Source organism: Falco rusticolus, chromosome 12 (assembly GCF_015220075.1).
Source record: "Falco rusticolus isolate bFalRus1 chromosome 12, bFalRus1.pri, whole genome shotgun sequence".
Taxonomy (NCBI): domain Eukaryota; kingdom Metazoa; phylum Chordata; class Aves; order Falconiformes; family Falconidae; genus Falco; species Falco rusticolus.
In genome coordinates this window covers 29,314,885-29,335,760 of record NC_051198.1, presented here as the reverse complement: position 1 = coordinate 29,335,760, position 20,876 = coordinate 29,314,885, and the positions used below count along the sequence as shown (strand labels likewise).

General features: G+C 42.1%; 1 protein-coding gene across 1 annotated transcript in view; it reads right to left on the bottom strand.

The window, feature by feature from the left end:
* ALK (ALK receptor tyrosine kinase) overlaps positions 1 to 20,876 on the bottom strand; it is a 322,686-nt gene that overhangs the window by 64,745 nt on the left and 237,065 nt on the right. Inside the window, 3 exon segments of the mRNA XM_037405275.1 lie at positions 8,700 to 8,800; positions 10,263 to 10,394; positions 18,272 to 18,403. Coding sequence (XP_037261172.1) covers positions 8,700 to 8,800; positions 10,263 to 10,394; positions 18,272 to 18,403 — 365 coding nt within the window.

Sequence of the window (20,876 nt, the reverse complement as noted above, 5' to 3'; positions counted from 1 at the left end):
CAAGTTCACCAGAACCAACACGGGTAGAAGAGGCAGGCTGGCAAATGTTTATGGTGTAGGAGGATGATGCCTTTAAACTTGATACCTGCATGGCTACTCCTAACTCTTAGTGCATACATGGTCTTAATGTCAGGTGACAATCGAGATGAAAGAACTTGGGCATTTTATATTTTCAAGTGTCTACTAAGTCAGGCTATTGAAAGAAATTACAGTGAAAAGCGCTCTCTCTTAAATAACATTGGAATAACTTTCAGATCCACCTAAGTAATTTCCCTTGAGAAAATGGATCAGGACTAAACTTTTTTTTTTTTTTTTTTTTTTTTTTAATGACCTTGCAATGCCAGTGGATGTTTAAAGCACTCAACCTATAGCAGGGAAAGAACTCCTCTTACTGGCAGTCCACATGTGAAGCACTTTTAAGACCCTAACGTCAACTCTACTGTAATGCACCATGTGAAACTTCTAATACAGGTAAGTTGAAGCAAGTTCATCGTGCCATTTTGACAGTTCAAAATGGGAGAGGTAAAGCCCCGAAGCTCCTACTATGCAGGAGCTTACAGACCTCTGTCTCTTCTGGAGACCTGCCAGGCAGTAAGAGGCAACATCTACACGGTCAGGAGTAAGAAAAGAGCGAGCCTTTGATAGCTATTAATATAACACTAGAGCAAAAGCTGAAGCAATTGATGAATTGGGATGGATGCCTTTGCACACATCAGCTGTTTGAAGGAAAGAAGTAGTTGGCATTAGATGTGGGAGATCTGCTCGCTGGCAAAGTGCAATACGCAGACTCTAATGAACTGGCTCCGAGTGAATCGACTGGCACCGTGTCCAAATGGGCATTTTTGGCTGTGATTTCCCTGGTTTCTAGGCTTCACAGCAGGGCAGTCCAGGTCTTTTCACACCTGCTGAAGTGAACCAGAGCAGATGATGAGCTGGATACCATAGCAAAGACCCCCCAAATGGGGCTGGCATTCGTTCTACAGAATATGGCATCAATGATGGCAGCTGGTACTACACACACGAAGCATCCTGGAAGTAGTGCAGTGGCACATTTGGAAAAATCAGAATCTGGGCTGTTGGTGGCATACCCCTAACATTATGTATTAAACATTCCCCTCTGTGTTAAACCAGCAGCAAAATATTCAGAAGCTAGAAACATCACTGAGAAATTAATTAAGCATTGCAGGTAGACACTGGCTCAACAGCACATTGCTTTCCAGCTTTAGAACCCACCATAGGTGGTGATTAGCTGTTCATATGCAAACCCGCTGACTCAGTAAATGAAATGCTCTAAATTGATTTGGGGAAAATTAAAGAGAGAGAGAGAGCGCCCATGGTAAACACGCAGCATATTGAGGCAGAACTTGGGTCAGATAGCCATATGCATTGTGCTGCAAACATCTGGAAAGATGCCTTCTGACAATCCCCTTAGCCTCTGAGTTTGTAGAATTTCTGAACTGACAAACAGGAGACTCAATTCATCCAAGAAAGAACAAAAAACTAATCCTTATCAGTATCAGCATGGCTTGGCAGGTTCAGCAGAGAGGTAAAAAAACCCAAGGAGGGTAGATTTGCTACCACAAGCTGTATAATTTCAAGACCACCTGAGAATGGAGACTTGCATTTTACTTCCTTAAGCACAAAAGAAACAAAATACCGAGAACCTTCTGGGTGAAGTTTAGGCCTGCTTACACCTCTGAGTCTCCTTTAATGGCTAGAAACATTCCGGTATGAACTAATACTCAAAGGTCTGACTGAGTACCAATGGCACACACTCACAGCAGCAAAAATAAAACATTCCTCAGTGGCAGTCAGGAGAGTTGCTGTTTCTTTTTCCTCCCTTTCTGAGTGGCAATGTCTCTGACCATTAGCATTGCAGTCCTACTTGGCAGGAAAAGGCTAGTTGTCCATCTTTAGCACAAGTAACGAAAGAAAAGGGGAAAGATGAACATAGTTCAGACAGGGCTTGGAGTACAGTATTTTAAAAAAGATGGAGAAGAGCCTACAGGCATCCTGCTGCCAAGGAACTGCAGGAGTGGGATCCCGCTGGTGGCTATCTTACTACCCACACACCAGCTCTGCACCGCAGGCTTGTATCTTGTGAGACAGCACGTTACTTAGTTCTCATGCCCCCAGCTGTTGCCCTCCTCCTGTAACACTTGCTCTAAGGAATTCCTCCAAATTTTCCTGACCAGGAAGTGCAGATTCTTGAAATACAGAAAAATTTAAAAAAATATTATTTTTCTGAAAAACATAACTCTTGTCTTAGGTCGTCTTCTCTGGACAGAAAACTGTAGAATTTGTTTCCAGATGTGAATGTACTGACCCAGTAAATGTGCGTCAGGCATTAAAGAAGCCTGGAAAACACTTCAACGTTGAAGAGAAACTGGAGCTGCAAGTTGGAATACAGTTTACACAGAATTAGACAATAGCTGTGGATACCTTTGCCAAGTGTCAGCAAGTTTTGTATATGAATATGAACTATGTTTGAGGCATGAATTTCATCACATTGGCAATACTATTTTTCTTAACTAGAAATGAGAAATAGTTGCACACAACAGTACAAGTGAAGACATCTATTAGGACTGCTCAGCAATTTAGACTTGGACTCCTATGAATAAGAAAGATGACCAAAAGGTCTTGCTTGTGTTTTTTAGCCAGATCAACAACGGTGTGTGGTCAGTCTCCCTTGTAGTCTGCTGACACCTCTGCTTTTGCTTAGGACTCGGATGTGTAAGCAAAAACCTTATGTAACTGATAAAATTATAATCAACCAACCTGATCATATAGCTTTAAAATACCTAGGCAGGCAAGAGAAGCTTGCATTTTATATGAAGAGATTCTCATGCTATTTATTCTCACGTTATTTCTTGATTAAGTCTATTTGCATAAAATCAAAACCTTAATGAAAGCACCTTCATTTCAGGAAACAAACAAACAAACAAAATAAAGATGACAGCAAAAAAGAAAGAGTTCATAATTTTGCTACCAGAGCACTATGGGGTGACCAGGCCTTCAAGAAAGTTCAGATATCATAAATCCTCCAGTACAATGACACAGAAGCCAGGTGGCAAAGGAAGCAAGATAAGATAAAGACAGGTAACAGTGAATAAACTGTACAGATTTTAAAAACAACACTTTAAAATAATAAAAAAGGATGCTAACAACATTCTGCAAAATAAAGCACATGAAACGCTGTGCTAGAGGCATATATTTTTCATGCTCATAAATGTTCTGAGTCAATGTTATTACCATGTACCCTTCTAAGTTATTTAAAGCTCAAGGAATAGAGGAGAAAAAAAGACACACTCTGCAGGTGTCAGCATGGGGCTCAGAATGCGCTCAAGGAATGATTTATATTATTGATTTGCATGCTTTAAAAAAACACAACACCTTTGCATAGAAAAGGGAACTGAATTAATAACCACAGAGGATGAAAACATCTTTTTATCAATAAACCAGAATGAGAGGGTAAACTTCAACTATACTGTTTTACATCAACGTATTATATTTATTTTCTAGAGAGAGTATGTTCACGTTCAAAAAGTAATTTCAAGCTTAAAAGAAGTCCAGCTCAGTTTAGTATGTACTTACATAACATGATGCTGGCTTTCACGAAATAGCGAGTTGAAATGTCAAAATAGCATCAGAAAAAGATTTTCATTATTGTAAACATGGCCAAAAGCACAAAGCTCTTTTACTACCACTGGAATCTGTTTTCATCGTTTTTCAGCCACAACCATACCCTTTTAAAGGGTTTGACCCAGGCTCTAACAGACAAATGAAATAATCTGGTTCCCAATCAAAAGGCAGTCCCTCTTGCAAAGAGTCATCTTCTTTTGTGAAGATATATGTAAAGGCTGATTTCAAGTTCATCACCACCTGGACACCACCACCTCTGTTGTTATTCTCTTTCTCTGTTATAGCAGACACCAAAACTGCTTGCGTGGCTTTTACTTCTCAGATACAGCGATAAGGCCTATCACAGATTCCCTTGTGCTGAGCTAAGCTCAGCCTTTCTAAAAAATCAGTGTCCAGACCGTTCATGTTTCTGCAGTGACTTCCAAACAGAAGTAACGGTCATAATCCGCCACAAGGCAAAACCTTGCAGGGTACATACAACCGCTGCTGCCCAGGCAGGTGCACACTGTGCCAAGCCCTCACGGAAAGCAGCAGTCCTGGACCTGGTCTTACATCTTTTTATGACAGAAGCCCAAACGTTTTGGAAAGACACAGGTATGACTCATGATGTACAGGCACCACAGTATCCTTCAAAGCCTGAGGATGCAGACAGCAGGGAGCATCACTGATAAATGGAATGAAAAGCAAGTCAACGTACGTGCCTCTGCACTTGTACAGGAACAACGCTGGGACTGAGGGTGATGGGACTGCCTTGTTGTCCAGACATGGGGGGCCAGAATGTAGTCTCCAGCTTCCACAGTAAGGCGAGTGCTCCCTGGTTATCTGCTACCCTCTTGTATCAGCTCTCTGACATCTTTGCAAAGTACCGAGAAGTAGGTGGCCATTATAGTCTGGAAACTGTACACACCTAGGGGCTATCAACTGGGGCAAAGCAATTTAGTTTTGCCTTGATTGATGTCTGAGATGACAGCACTTCCCTTGGACTTTAATTGCTATGTGGTTTCCCAGATTCCCAGGCAGCAGTAGAGCTACTAATGACATGCATATGGATTTCTTCTTCAAAATGATAAAATGTCGAACCACCCCATGATCCTGCTTGCTCTCTTGGCCTTGGGCAGGCCAACTGATTCCTGCTCAGAGGAAGGGAATCACAGTGTGAAGAGAAGGGGTGAATAATGCTGTGCTTTATTGCTCAAGCTCTGTGAATTCTATCTTTAAATCAGGCCACTGTTTGGACTAATTCTTCACACTTTACATGCATTCCTACGCTCAATTACACGTGCTTTGTTTCCAATGAACTTTTACATGTGGGTTAAAAGAATTTCACTCTTGATTACTGTGACTCAGTTTGGTTCCTGAAGCATTACCCGAGCTTTTTGTTGCATCTCCCCTTTCTGGCTGTGTCAGGGTAATGGAGCATTTCTTCATGGACAATGCGTACCACTTCCTGCGTTCCCCCAAGATTTCACAAAAGTCCCACAGCTTCCCTCTTCCATATAAGTTGGGTTTTAAACACACAGTTAATGGGGTCAATAGGGAAAGGACTCTACCAAATGTGCAAAAAGATAACAAAGACTGCCTGGACTGCAAACAAGAGAGATTCTTTGAAGCCAGGATACCCTAGCCAAGATTTAATAAAACAACAAAAAGAAAGAGAAAAACTAACTGAACCAAGAACAAAGGGCAGCATCACTGACTAACACGCTGACCTGCCAAAAGCACTGAAGAACAAAGAAAATTAAAATATAAAGCTGCCCAAAACAAACAGGAGCAAAGTACAATACAAAGCTATACACAAAGTGTAAGGCACATTAGGGCCAATCCCAAACATGTGTGGGAAAGTACAGGCTCAGTATCTCCTGCATGCATTTTTTTCCCTCTCCTCATCTTTTGATGCATGTGGGGCAGCACACAGTAGGTCAGGCTGGTTTTTCCCTTTCTGATTTAATGAGAAGCCTCCCACAGGGCGTGGGAAATGATAGGGGAGCACAGCCTGTAAGTAGCCCAGCATGCTCCTGATGACCGACCTCAGGCTGGAGCGAGCACAAAGATGGAGGGCTGCACTTATTCTGCACTCGGCGGTAATACATATGCCAAAGATCGTCCAGGCTCTGGGGTTTCCGAGTGCTAGCATCAGCACTGCTGCAAACAGCTGCCCAGAACTTCAGCAGGCAAGGTGTTTGGACCAGGCCACCCTGCAAATCTCCAGGCTGTTAGTTATTTTCTCAGACTGTTCAGTCATCTTCATTACCAGTCCATCACAGTGGAAGATTAAGCAGACAGGCTGAGGGAGAAAAAACAAGCTTGAAGCATTAGCAAACTCTTTGTGGCTGGCACTCACTGTGGACTGCTTGACTGTTTCCTCACCAACACTGAGTCCTGGTTCCACGGACATTCTGGCCAAAACCTCCAGCCTGGTAAACAGCACTGCAGCAGGTAATGCTCCTTATGCTGAGGTTGAAGTAATTAATTGCTATGAACACCTAAAGCTAAAAAGCAGGGTGTCAGCATTTGCTATGGTTGGTGATATTGTCTAATATCACCGGATAAAATAAAAACAAATTAAGAGATAAGGGGAAAAAATAGTAGCTTCAGTGAAACAGTGGGTCTAGTAGTGCCCCAGAGCTTCCACGTAGCAGGGAGAGAAGAGCGAGGAGTCAAGATCAGCAATCTGGGGATGGTTGTTGCTTCCTGGTTGCTCTCAGGGCTTGCAGCATATGGTCCCTTGCACAGAGCAGGGGTAACCTCATCCACCCAAGAGAGGTGAGCGAGCTGGGTAGGTGGGGCAGAACACTCAGCCTCACCCCCAGGAGTTCAGCTGAGCTGGGCACATTGATATTGGGGTAGACATAGCATAAAAAGGAGGAGGAAGGATGTTAAATGACAGGCTTAAAGACGGCCTCCATCATTAATATATATTAGTGCAGGATGTGAATCTGAGCTGAATCTCTCTGGGGTACTGGAACCAGCTGTCACAACAACCCACTAGGTAAGCGAACATGCAAGGAGAGCAAGCAGATATCTAAAGGATTATGTGAGCTGGATCAAATACAAGAGGGAGGGCAGGTTTATGGCTTGCTCTGACTGTGGAAGAATAAATGAGTCTAATTTGCACGCACTTGCTGAGATCTCTTTGTCACATGAATCATGAGTGAATTTTGTCAGTGGGATTTCAGTTGCCAGAGAATCTGTCCTGGTTGTGACATGCCAGGTGAAGCTGTCAGCAGCGACAGGTAGAAGAAAACTCATCTTTTAATGCCTGAACCTGAGCCAGTTCAACTGGGAAGTGATTGAGGGTGAATAAATACAGGACAGCATTACGGTATTTTCACAACCTCTTTTCTGACTGTAATTCCACTATAAGGAAGTTTGTTGGCAACTATTGGAGGAGTAAGTGCATAGGGGGGACTATCTCCTTTCTCCTCTTGTGTTGCGCTGAAAAGTAGAATTAAATTATTCTGCTCACAGACAGACTGTTCCAGTAAAATAGAATTTGAAGCCACCAGGGGCTCATTGAGAAGAGAAGCTTTGACACTATATGAAAAGGCAAGAGACAAAACCCTTGCCAAACTCCTTCACTCTTTATTACCGACAGCTGCAATGCTGGATGCGTCCGGATGCCTTTTAAGTGCCAAGGGGAGTGACGGAGGTGGGATGGCATGTGAGCAGATGAAATACATGGCAGCTTCTCCCCCGATGGCAAGTTTAATTATTTGCACTGTTGTATACACAAGAAAAAAAAATATACACATATTGGGAAATCATTCACTCTGATTCCTGTGTCAGGTGGATTATGAAAAACACTCGCTCTTGCTGGTCCACAGCAGAACAAGGTCTTAAAATATTCAGAACCTGCATATGCCTTTGTCACAGAAGGGAGGGAAAACAAGGTGGAATGTATTTCCTAAAGGAAGACGACATGAATATATCAAGCAAGCAAAACCAGATATACTTTGCTGTATGAACTGAGATATCCAACAGAAGTGAACCAAACCAAACTGTAAGCCAAAGAAACTCCATCTTCTATGTACTTTCATTCCAGAGGACTTTCTAATGCATCCCTTCTTGGCCTTTCTGCATTTTAAGATCACTGGAACAGGGAGAATCTGATTCTTTTGTCTGTTCAGTGCTCAACCAGCAAACAACAAACTGTGCTTTGCTGGGATCAATTTTCTCAAATCCCTCCGCTCCAAGATCCGGGCACTGACATGACATTTCAGGGTGACCATTCAAGATGTGAAACGCTCTAAGTCACTAGCCACGGTTCAAAGTCGTAAGTCACAAATAAATCCTATCAGTGATAAGATAATCTGTGAAGCTACAGACTAAAGTAAAAAGATGCAGGCAGGTCATCTTTCTGTAAGGTGCAGTTTTAGGGTTACGTACAACTGACTCAGAAATGACAACCACGTGCAAGGTTGCCTGGCAAGCCTTGATATCCTTGCTTAAGTTGATGTCTTACGACTGTCAATAGCTTTTCTGCTTGAATACAAACCTGTGAAGCTGGTTCCATTCTTACACGACTTTATCTCTGCTGCTGCTTACTTCAGTGCTCCTATGAACAAGGCCTGCATGAGGCTTGGTAGGTTTGATGTGCAGCGTGATGAAGACCTGCTAGCTCGGATCCCAGCTATACGAGGAAAGCATGCACCATATTTACTGAGCAGCTTGGGAACAGTCCCGAAGCCTATTCTTTCTTGGATCTTGCAAACACAATGTTGGTTCATGCAGTAAGCTTCTTCCTCTTTGTGTGTATGTAATGCTGGCTGCCCTACCCCTAGAGCACATACACCTAATTATGAAGATTGTAATATATCATGTAAGGCCATAGAATGAGGACAGGATACACCAAGCTTTTCAGAGCACATTTGGTGGCATTTCAAGCAGATAAGCATATCTTTCCCCTGCACACAGGGGCATTAAATAATTATATTTTATAGATAAGCCATCAGAGAAAGCGGTTGCTGTGCTATTGACCTAGTGCCTATATTTGAAAACCAGAGTGAGACACACAAAAAAGCTCTGTAAATCGCAGAAGGAAAGAAAACATGACTTGCCTCGCAGGGGGAGTTCCTCAAAGGAGCTGGAAATGCAGTGCTGGTCATGACAGTGTTTGTTACTGCTGGTGCTTTGCTGGTGTTAAGGAGGAGCACAGAACCTGGATAAAAGAGAGGAAGAAGGTCAAACTGCAGCACTCCCCTTCTGGTTTCAGGGTTTGTGAAACCTCCCCGAACCTATGTCACCTGGCTCCTATTACAGCAGAATGCTTTTTCAATTTATTAGGGATGCAGCTTCACCTACCCAACAAACATATTTGGGAAACACATGGAAGGAGTCTGTCTGCCTTCCCCCTACACCTATCTTCTGTTGCACCATGACGTCAAATTTATCCTCATTGCAAGGCTGAACAGCAAAAATTTATCTTTTATGAATTAAAAGTAACTTGGAAGAGAATATTTATCTCGGTCAAAACCAAACCAAAATACAGCTATGGCAAAACACCACCAGAGTAACGCAGCTGGAGGCCTCTTTGCTCCTTTAGTTGTTGTAACAGGAGGAACACAGGCAGTAATAACACTAGGGTTTTTCCTTGGCAGCTCTGCATGAAAAGGTGTGTATTTGCACTATTTCAGCTCTGCCCTCCAGCTCAGGAGAATACTGCTGCTTAGAGCCCAGTTATTTGGGCTTTCACTGAAATTGCCTCTGCAGCATAAGACAAATAGTGAATCGGCAGCACTTGCCAGCTCCCCACAGTACCCTCTCTTTCTGGCTCTTTGCTGTGCTGCCTATGCCTTCATCAGTTTGTGGTCTGTGACACTGTGGGCTAAGCCATCAGATGACATAAACCAGAATAGCTGCACTGTAGCCTACACCAGTTCATGCCAAAGTAGAGAATCTCACTCTTCATGTTTAACTCTGGATCTAAAGCAATATTGAGATTATACACGATTAACTCTGCTGTTATTACTGTATCACTTTAGATGCCCTGTGTCTCAGCAACAAAAGCCTCCAACGATTCACATTACTGCGCTAGGAAAAAGCTTATCCTGGCAGGTAGCCTGTTTGCCAAAACTTAACCAGCAGTAGTTCAGTGCCCAAAGTATAAACCTTCACTGGTTTGTATGAGAAGGATTAGAAACGAACAACTGGGATTTGGGTAGGGGAACAAAGTACACAGCAATTATACATAGAAGTGGATATCTCGGGGGATAATGGAGCAAAGAGAAGGAAAACAAGGACGTGAGCAGGGGAAAAAGGAGTACTGAGAAGCAGAGGAAGTAAATAGGAAAAACAAAGAAAAAACCAGCTCAGTATGGAGGAGGGTCATGCAGATGAACACTTGGTGTGAAGTTGTTTAGAAAGGGTCAAGTTCTGTATCTGGTCAATCTTGGAGACCTGGGGTACCGCTCTGCACCCTCAAGACAGGAAGTGAGCAGGACAGACTTCTGCTCAAAGCAGTTACAGTAGAGAGATGCCTTTTGCTCCACTGGAGGCTGAGCATGTAAGTACACTGGAAAACATGCCTTGTGTTTTATTCCCTCTCCCCACTGTTTGTGTATCTTGTATCTTTTTTGCACTCTGCTGTTCATTCTATGCACTTACTATTTACTGTCACACACCTTCTATTGAAGGAAAACGGTTGTGCTCCGGGCTTCCAATTTGCCATGGAGAAGGATGGGATGCAGAGGAGCCCTGCCTCCAGCCACAGTCCTCTTCTTCAAATGAACAGTAAAAGCCAGAGGGAAGCTTTTCTGCAAGAGGGAAAGACACACATACACACAGAAGAACCCAGGTGAGCTGAGCAGGAGCCTCCTGGGCACACAGAGGAGCTGCATTGATTATTCTGACCCAGTTTACCCAGGGCATGCAGGCACCCCCAAAGCTACTCTGTCCTTGTGTGGAGTCATGTGTGTGCCTGACCACGGGGAAGGTGGTGGCAAGGGAAACAACCCCCCCAGGCTGCGACTAAGTGAATCCCCCATGCTTTGACAAACCCCAGTGAAAGGACACATCTCTGTATACACTAAGGGGGTCTCCTAAATACTTGGTCTCTACAGCTCCACGGGTATAAACCCACTCAAATTTGCATCTTGGAGATGGCTTTCCTAAACACTGTTCCGCAGCCCCACAGAACAAAATGTTGGAGAGGGGTAAGTTCCTAACATGATTCCTCTCCCTCACAGTCTAGGGTCTCTAGTGAGCCCAGCTCAGCAACATGACCTCCTCTCTGTGAGCGCTGATGCAGTCTCAGGTACAGCACTGAATCCTTTTGTGCCTCTTTTTGCACAGTTTTTGCACCTGTGAATCTGTTTGGCGAGATGAATGGACAAAAAGAGGATAGTTTATTTTAAGCCATACTTCCAGGTTTTGAAGCCCACTCATTCTGTCACTGGCTTAGGATTTCGGGCAAGTTTCCAGCTGCGAACAATAAAGATACACTAGCTTTTTGCCTTTAAATTAACTAGTTTTAAAGTAATAGTCATCTCATTCAAAGCAGAAGGTAACTCTTACCTTCCATCTCCTTCTCCTACCTACATTGCAAGTTCTTACAAAGGGTGCAAAGTACTACTCCTTTTGCCCTGATCCATATACTTATATTGCCATACATAAACAACATCTACTTGGCCATGAATCACTCATTTATTTCAAAACTCATGAAATATTTTTCCCCACCAGCCTCAATAAAGCCTCCCTCTCTCCTCCCTAGTTTCTACTGCTCTCTAGTTCTACCTTTGCACTTCTCCAGCATGTGGACAGATTCTGAACTTACTAAGTAATATTGGCAGAAAAGGGACCTTGTAAAATGCCACCCAAAATCACTACAACTACAGCATGATTTTCACTTTCAGTGAATCACCCCTGATCCTTAATACAGACTCTGTGCCCAGGGTGCAGCTGACAGCCCTGCCAGGTACCAGAAGGCTTCCTGGTAATCAAAGGGCACAAACTGGGTCTTATGGGGAAAAGGGTAGAGCACAGAGCTAGGCTGAGTGGAAAAGGGGCCCTTTTATTACAGAGTTACATTAGGTATTAAAGAAGAGCAACCAGTCATTTTACCCTGCTATACAGACTAAACAGTCCTTGGGGTTGGCAGTGCAAAGCCCCTGAACACGCTTGCTCAGTGGGGGTGGTCCTTCTTCCAATAAACTGGAAAAACTGCTGTAACAAACAGATGTAGCTGTAAAAGGGATGGTGATATTCTTGACTTCTCACAGTTTTACAGGACTGCGTACTCAAATCTGTACTAAAAAACAGTTTAGCCCATCTTTGTTTTCTCCTTCTCTGTTCCCCTAAACTTGCCTTAAATCAATTTTGGGGGGTTTTGTTGTGGGTTGTTCGGGTTTTTTCCTTCTTTTTTTTGAAAGAAAGGAAAATTATACAAGAAAACTGTTTAAAAGTACAAGGTAAAAATATCATAAACTTCCATATCCAGGATATCAGTTTTCCATTTCAACTGCTTATTAAAATCAGAGTAAAAATTTCTTCACTTACAAAATGTAGGACAGACTACAAACTCGCAAAGCAAGAGAACCTGCTGGTTGGGTGACACTGGCAATTTCATTAGCTTCTCTAGTGAGAAAAGGAGGCTCCTAAATTCAGATTTTGTTGTAACTATCAAAAATTTTTCCCTCTGAAATTTTCTAGCTATAAAATTTCTGTCAGACACTGAGGCTCCAGTACTCAAACTGGAGATCACTCAAAATATCTAAATATCGGTAGAGCTCCTGGCTGAGATTGCAGGTCAACCAAATACCTGCTCACAGGGCCTCAGCTCTGACTTGCACACCTCAAAAGGCAAGTCACTGTCAGTGGCAGATGCACCTGCTCCTTGGTTTACCCTGAGAAAACAGCTGGGGAACACCGCAACTGCAGCACCTAGACCAGAAATACTTGGTTTTCTAGAAGCTTGAATCATAACTCACTTCATAGAGGAAACTGAAACAAATCTTACATCTCTGGCTTTTTAGTAGGGCCAAATTTGCACTTGGAACCTGACATGGAGGTGAGAGCCATGTTTTACTGCTATTTTCTTCAAGCACCCAAATCTGTTATGAAAAGATCAAAACTTGTACTGGAGTTAAGGCTTTTCCAAGTTTTTCCTTTTAAAAATCTCCAAATTCATTCAGCCTGGTCTTTAAATATGAAGCCGTTAAGCAGAGAGTTGCTTCCTTGTGTTTTACTCCTCTACAGAACTTGATTATATTTCATTGTGCAGACTGAGGCTGGGATCCAAAGAAAATGACAAATTATAATGTGTCCTGAATTCCTACTGAAACAGCTTGGCTCGGTGTCCAACTGAATTCATTTCACGGCCATACGCTATCTAGGATGATGTAAACAAGTCAGAGCGGCAGGAGGAGTCATCTAAGCAGCAATCCCTGCCTGGAGGCCAGAAAAAGCTCACTGCTGATGAAGAAGGGCATCAATAAGAAGCTATTACTTTCCCAGAAAATTTCATTCCTCCTCCACAAATTAATTTTTTATGAATTTTCAGATGTCCCATGCACTTTGGATACATTTTCTCTGCTACTCTTTCTTACTTTGGATACATACAGCACCTACGATTCCAAGTATTGCTATTCCACAAAGACCTCTTTGGCTAGCGCTTCCCTTCGATGTGTACTTCTCGATTTTCTGAATGTTTGTAATTCAAACTCACTTAGTGCAGACACTGCGCTGATGAGGGAAAACTAATCTGACTTCATTGGAAAATCAAGTAAATGAGGAGGCAGGAGTTACGCCTATTGGAACCTGCCATGTTGAATATTATCATTAGTGACAAAAATATCAAAAGATTTAGACCTTACTAAGATTAAGAGGCAGCCTGTAGAAATGGTATGGAGAATAGAGTAATCCAGTGAGACTGGAGCACTGTAAGAATGTAAGACACTCTTTGAGCGACAAGGTAGAGAAAAGCTGTAGGATGTTAAACTTGTTTCTAAGCAAATTATTTTCAAGTCTTCAGAATGAATTACCATTCAAGCAAATTCTACATAGGTTCAAATATTATTTTTTTTTGTTAACTCAGATTTTTCATCCTTTAATAGCAAGAAAAAATTAGCAACTGGAATGATATATGAAGCAGATGGAGCAGGCTCTTGATTCAACACTAGGTTTAAATCAACCAGATACTACAGTTTAAAATTTTGGATGAAATTTCAGACTGGTATTATAAAGGAGACAAACATAACATAAAAGACTACTCTGGTATGTGTGAACCTTTATCAAATTTAGGAGGAAATCTCAGAAGCCAAATGGATCAGCTATTCAAACAATTTAAAGAAGCACATAAATCTTAAACATGAGCTTTTTTCAAGGGCTGCCTCTACGCTAGCAAAGTGGTCAGCCAAATCCTACCAAAAATGAAGCATAAAAAGGGAAAATACTTTTCAAAAGTTGACAAAGAGTTACCCTTTAAAGCCAGAAGGCTTTGCTGAACTCAGAACTGCCAGGGGTTACAATTTGTTGCTGTAAGTACAGCTTTTGATCAAGAAAGGGGCAAAAGGATTAGTGTATGCAAGACAGGAACCTTAAGAGAGCCCAGCATGGCAACAGGTTGCTATTTCACCATTTTGCTTGCAGGGAAACTGCTGGGCTCTATCTATCACTAGGATATAAATTAATCCAGTGGTTTCTTCATGCATTTTTGCCTGGAAAGTAAACTGGCCCCTGCAGAATTAATTATCTATGCTTTTTTGGTCACTTGCTCATGTTATTACAAATTCAAGTTTTATAGGTTCCTACCCTAGCTGCCATCTGGTATTTTGACAGATGCGTGCTCCCCCAACCACACAGGACAGCCTGAGTCTCTCCTTTCATGAACCAGAGACTAGGCCTCCTTATCTCAACTGGTAATGTGTTCAACATCCTTAAATATCCAATGAGGCAAAGAGTGAAAATTACCCTTACAACCCAGTCGTTATGAGATTGATTTGAAAGATGGAGGACATTACTTTCAATCCCCATTCCAGGTAAAATTTATAAAATGTGGAAGAGCACCCCTGGAAAGACTTGAGTGATCATTTTCTTCTGAATTAGACCAGAACTCCAGACCACAACCTTAGAAATTCTGCATGGAAATAGGAAATATGGGTTCAAATTCGCTTAGGCAGAAGAAAGAATCAGTCCTGGGTGAATCCTCTAAGTTCTTGGTCTCTAGATAATAAATATACTATCAGGACCTCCATTCTTTTTAATTTTTTATATTGGTTGTTTTTTTTTTTTTTCATATAGCCATTACTTTCTTAACACACTTTGACTGATTAACCAGTATTTTCCCAGGCTGATTTTTTTTTTGTGTGTGAATTTGAGAAAGAAAGTAAAATAATTTTGGACTAGCCAAAAGTATATGCACCTTTTTCTTTTAAGTAAAATTTTTATTTTTTGCCCAGACTTGCTGCCCTGCAACATAAGATTACTGAACCAAAATCCAAGCTATCATTAACTAAAAAGAGAAGTAGAAAACTACTGAAACAAATCCTCCCTTTTTGTAAACCACAGCTCTGCCAATCTGTATTAATAAATGATTTGAGTTTTCATCTCTGTCTTATACCATACCAGGGATATCACATATGTGACTACTACAATAAGACGAAAAATGTTATTCTTTTGCAATAAGTTATAATCCATAAAAGCTTGAATTCACTAACAGAGACAAAAGACTGCAACCATCTGAAGACTTAACAGGTGTCTGCAAAGTGTGCTTCTGCAAAGTATCTTGCAGTGTGGCACTTCCATCAGCCTGTTAAATCTGTACGTCTGATCCCAAATCAACACAGTTCGGCATCTAATTCCGCATCTGCCTCTTTGAAGCTGTCTTTCGCTCCTGCAAGAATATTTGATTATGACTCAAACAGCAACATGCTTTTCTCTAGGGGTCATCCCTCTCTGATTTTACACTCTACACAGACTAATTGATTGCATGCAGAACAAGCACCGTGACATTTCATTGGCCATTAATAAGTAAAGAGATGTTAACAAACAGCAGGCATTAGGGAGATTTTGTTTTGAGCTAAGAAAGGAACAAAAATCAAATGAATAGTAAGAAAAAGGAAAAAAAAAAAAAGAATTGGTAACTGCACAGCTAAAAGACTGTGAAAGGAAAAAACCCCACAACCCAATACTTCCTTGAAGCTCAAAGATAGAAGACTTTGGTTAATGGTAATTTTAAAAGCTCTCCCCTCAATTTTGCGCACAGCTACATCTTTTTCTGACAGCTCTTTTATATAAGCAGAAGCATTTGGGAACCCCCTTTCTCTGCTTTATCTATTTGAATCACTTTTTGCCACACTTGCAAAAAACTGATGAAAACATCCGTGTTGCTCAGGAGTAAAATGACAACTCAAATGCTGAAAGATGACATATGTTTTGTGTTAGGCTGCCATGCAGATGTAGTAACTGACATCCAAAACATTAGATCATTTCTCTGTTTTGTGTAAGAAGTCTTATGCCAAAAATAGTCAACACAGTAAAGAGGCAAAAGCAGAGAAATCAGCCATAGAACTGAGCAGGCTTGTAAGTGGCTAAGCAGACATACCCACAAGCTCAGCCCTTGCTAAGGCAAGCCAGCCTTTTTTGTTGCTTGGGTGGAAGATGGTGTTTTTTGGGGCTTTTGGCTGGGAGTAAAAACACTCATTCCTGGTACCTGTGGTCGAATGCAAGCCATGTGGTCTTCTCCTGAAGCCAGGGAGTGACACTGCTAAACAGGCAGTTAAATGTCTTCTGCTTTTTGCATTTTCTCATTTACATTCTCAGCAGATTCTTTGCTGACACAACGGTAAGAGCTATACTGCTTTGCGCAAGTAGCTACGGATGAATGCTGCATGGAGGGAGAAAAGGCTACCAACCCAGCCTCTGCGGATGATGTATGTGAGAGGGGGACTGGTCACTTTATCAGCCGGCTCACCATGGGATACGGGGTGGCAGCTAGGGGCAGAAGCAGAGCCAGCTTCCTGATATGCGAGTATGGACTGACACCAGCCACAGGTGCACCCAATGTTTGAAAATAACAGGTAAGCATCTTTCTCTGGACCTACCCCACCCTCTGGTGGTACTCAGTCTGCATCCATGAACAGCTCTGCTGCTCCCGCTGGTATAGACAGGATTACCCTCACAAGGCAGAGCCATTTATAGTAGACAGATACAACAGGACATATAGTTAATGGTAAATAATATGCTTCTCTGCTTCCAATGAAATGAAAATGCATTCAACCTACTCATTATCATAATTTACTAGTTTTCTTTAATTAAAGTGTAGAACACAACAGAAATAGCATCATGAGGTTTTAGAGCTGTTTTAAAGCTCTTAGGCAAAAAGGTTCCAGTACTTCTAATATGGAACATTACTGGTTCTAAGGAGCTGCAAGGCTGCAGTGATGACACTGTTCCTATGAAAGTGAATTTAATATTCACTGTGTTGTTAATGGATATAATTTCAAATATATATGTAACAATGTCTAATGTGATGGAGAAGTGTATCATTTCAAGCTTTTAACTAGCTTACTGGATGATCTCAGGTAAAACCACTGTTCTCCACACCAGTAAAATCTGGTACTTTATTTCTTTATTGGCAGCAAAGAACTGGAATTTGCTAGATGACGTGTGTCACTCTTAAGTTTATGATAGAAACAGCAAAAGTCTGTTAGTGTGCACATTACCTCTGTCAACACAGCTTATTTGAATTGCCTTACCCAGATTCTCCCCTGCTCTAGCTGCAACATGTGAAAACTAAACTGAGAATAATTGCCTTTTCTATTCCAAAGGCTTTTGCTGGTACTGGTATTTTGGACAGGGAACACGTTTTTTGCATACCAAATCAATACAGCTCTGTCAACAAAAGTCCACTGGCTAGATCAGCTGTGACACATACACTTTAAACTAGTAAACGAACTCTCGATGATTATTTTGCTTGATATATTTGCCATGCAGATAACCATACGACTGACTTCTGTCTGTAGACTGGCAAAGGGGAAGATGCTGGAGGTAGAACATGCAGAGGTACAGGAAGAGAGGTAAGGCATCTTCAAGACGGTTAAAGGAAGTTCCTAAAGTATCTAGGTTACACAGCACAATTACAAAGTATTCAGGCACAGGAAGTTTTCAGAAAACTCAGGCTGCTATCTGTCTTCTGCTGTATGTTATTAGACTACTGACTGCTGAAGAGAGGATAGAAAACCAGAGGGAGTACAAGACACAGGAGCTGGTCAAAGGCAAGCTACTGGCTCTTCTCATTTTTCATCTTAGAAGTTTTCTCCTTCCTCTCCCTTCTGCCACATGCTATGCTACATTTTGATTAAAGCCTCTTAACAAACCACACATTTTGTAATTCTGTAAGGCACCTAGCTATTCAGGCTGTACTTCCTTTGGTTTTTTGATCAGGAGTTTGGAAGAGATAAAGCGCTAAGAGCATCTTAAGAATCTGCTGCAGAACTAATGCAGATGAGTACAGGAACATATCAAATGGTCTGCTCTAGGCAGACATCCAGAGAAACTGCATGTGTTATGGAGGATACTGGTCTTTTGATAGTATCAAATTAGTCTATTAGAGCTAAAGTCTTAGGCATTAAAATTCAAAACAACCAATATTTTTGGAAAAGGAAGATGCAGCCTAGGGCTTTGGATTACTCACTGCACATATCTCCCTCATCTTCTCCCTCGGCGCAGTCCCTGATGAAGTCACATGCCTGCCCCAGCCCGATGGCCGTCCCATTCCAGCAGCTGAAGGAACCCTCCAGAGCCATTTTTGAGCCAGAAGCAGATCCTAGAGAAAAAGAAAACAAAACCCACTTCAGATTACTGAATTGCCATCCTCTCAACCAACAGGTCATGGGATCCTGGATAACACTGAAGGTGAGAACATCTTGTGAAATCCCCTCAATCCAATAATTACTTGATAAAGTCATTATTTTATTTTCTTTGACCTGTTCAATCTTCTCAACTACCTAATGGTCCACCTGACAGAGAATTTCATTTCCCCAGGCATTTCTAGTAACTTGGAAGGCATCTCTGACCCTCAAAAAGAGGGTTGAAATCCTGCAGCCTGCTCTGTGGTACTTCTCAAAAAAACCACAATACACATGATAGATTTTTAATTGTGTGTAAATTTACTGCTAGACTGACAGTCCTGAAGACTGATATCCTCTTTGTCCAGCCCAGGAATAACATGGCTACAGGGTCTGGAAGGAACGCAAGCTTTCATCGTGCCTTCCTGTCAATTACCTATGTATTACCTATGACTTGGGTGTACCACATAGTCATATGCTCTCTGCAAGACAGCTAACAGTCTGCTCTTGGCTTCTACTTTTCTTTCTCTTCTATACCCACTCCCCTCCCCTTGAGTCAGGGAGCCTACAGCAGGCTATATCTACCAAGATACAAGAATCACTAATTCATTTTACCTAAATTAGGCAGCAAAAGGCAGCTAGCAATGTGGAAAGGAGCCAACTCTTATGAAATGAGGTTGCTGAACATTACAATTAGAGCCCAGTATCATCCATTCAGAAATGATCCAGAGTACTTGTCCCTTAGCATTGTCCTTTTCTGGAGGCACTTAATTCCCCTGACAGCTGAGAAGTCAGAGATCATCCAGACTGACGGGTATCATTTTCCTTACTGCAGGAATTGTCTCATCCCGAGCCCTGTGATTGTGGCCAAGTGAGATACTTAGGACAAGGGTGATTTTTGGTTTTTTGGGGTTGTTTTTTTTTGGGGGGTGGGTGGGGTGGGGTTGTTTTGTTGTTTTTGTTTTTTTTAAGAAACACGTGCTCTAGGTCAGCCACCTGAAGGAGGAGGCAGGAATTAGTTCAGCAACACCCTACAGTCAGTATGTATGGAGAAGGCTAAGTCTGGGACGTGCCAGAGTTCCTTCCACAAAAATCTGGGTGTAGGTGCAATTCACCAAAACCATCCTGACTCTGCAGAGATGTTGCTTTCAGCCACTACTCCTAGAAGGAAAGCCTAGAAGTATGAAGAGATCGGTGCTGTGAATTCCCCACTGCAACAACCCTGTCTCATATTGAATGGGTAAATGCTCAAGATTAAACCAAAGCCTCTGGGCAGACTGAGCCATTGTTTGCCTAACTCATCCGTGCTTGCTAAACAGCACAGCTACATCATGTTCTCTGGTACTACAGGGAGTTGGGAATCACTGGTGATTCAATTAGATGTGCACTTGATACTTTTATTTATATTGCCTGCCAAAACTAAAAATTAATGAAGCATGTAGGAAAACAACCACTATTTCTCTTCAAGCTTATTTTATGGCGCAAATCAATTCAGGAGTGGGGGGAATACATGCCAAACCTTTTTAATAAAGGACCCCAGCTCCTGAAAAGGGTGCTCCTGTGTTGTTGTCAGCTTGATTTTTTTGACTGCCTTAGAGCAATTCTGGCTTGCTGCATACAGACTGCACAGTGCCCTTGCATTTCAGTCAGGGTCAAGGCATGACTGCAGAGGAGAGCTTTGCAGAAAAAATATATCAAGTAACTCAGAGCCAGTTACTGACAATTTCTGTGGGCCCCTTGGTAGGGGTTCAAGGCAACGAGGAGGTATCTTCCGTGGCTTTGTCGTGCTCCTTGCAAAAACGCACTCCCAGGGACACTGCTGAGAGCTTTCCCTATGTTCGATGCAAAGCTCTGCATGTGCCACAAGCCAGACACAGCGGGCTCAGGTCTGTGCAAATGGACGCTAGAAAGCTGTAAGGAGGACCCTGGTAACTCAGTAGGTGATCCCTTCTCTTAGGAGGGAACCTGTATGGCACCATGTTGCTGGAAGTACAACCTAAAGAAAAGTTGAGACATGTCCTAGAGCGCTTCCATCAGGTCAGTAACATCATGACACTTAAATATCTTTTAAGTCCTACTCAGATTCAGAATTACTTTTGTCTCTCTTAATTTCCTCACAGATGGTTTTGAACCCCACGTTTATTAGTCATGCCCCCCCCCCACACTTTTATCCACAATCTTTTCAGCAATGTCCATGTTTTATCCTAGCAGCTGCTGGGATACCATAGGCAGAGATTCAGAGGATGGGTTATTGTAGGCAATGGAGTTGTTGTGTTTACTCAGTTCATTATAACTTCATAACGGCACTCAGTTTTCCAAGCACATGACTGAATTAACACTAATTATAATGGAACCAAGGCATTCAAGAGCACCTACTGTCTTCCCAGGTGTTACTGCTGCAGCCCAGGAACACAAATCTCCTGAAGTCAACTGGCTGTAGTATATAAAGTA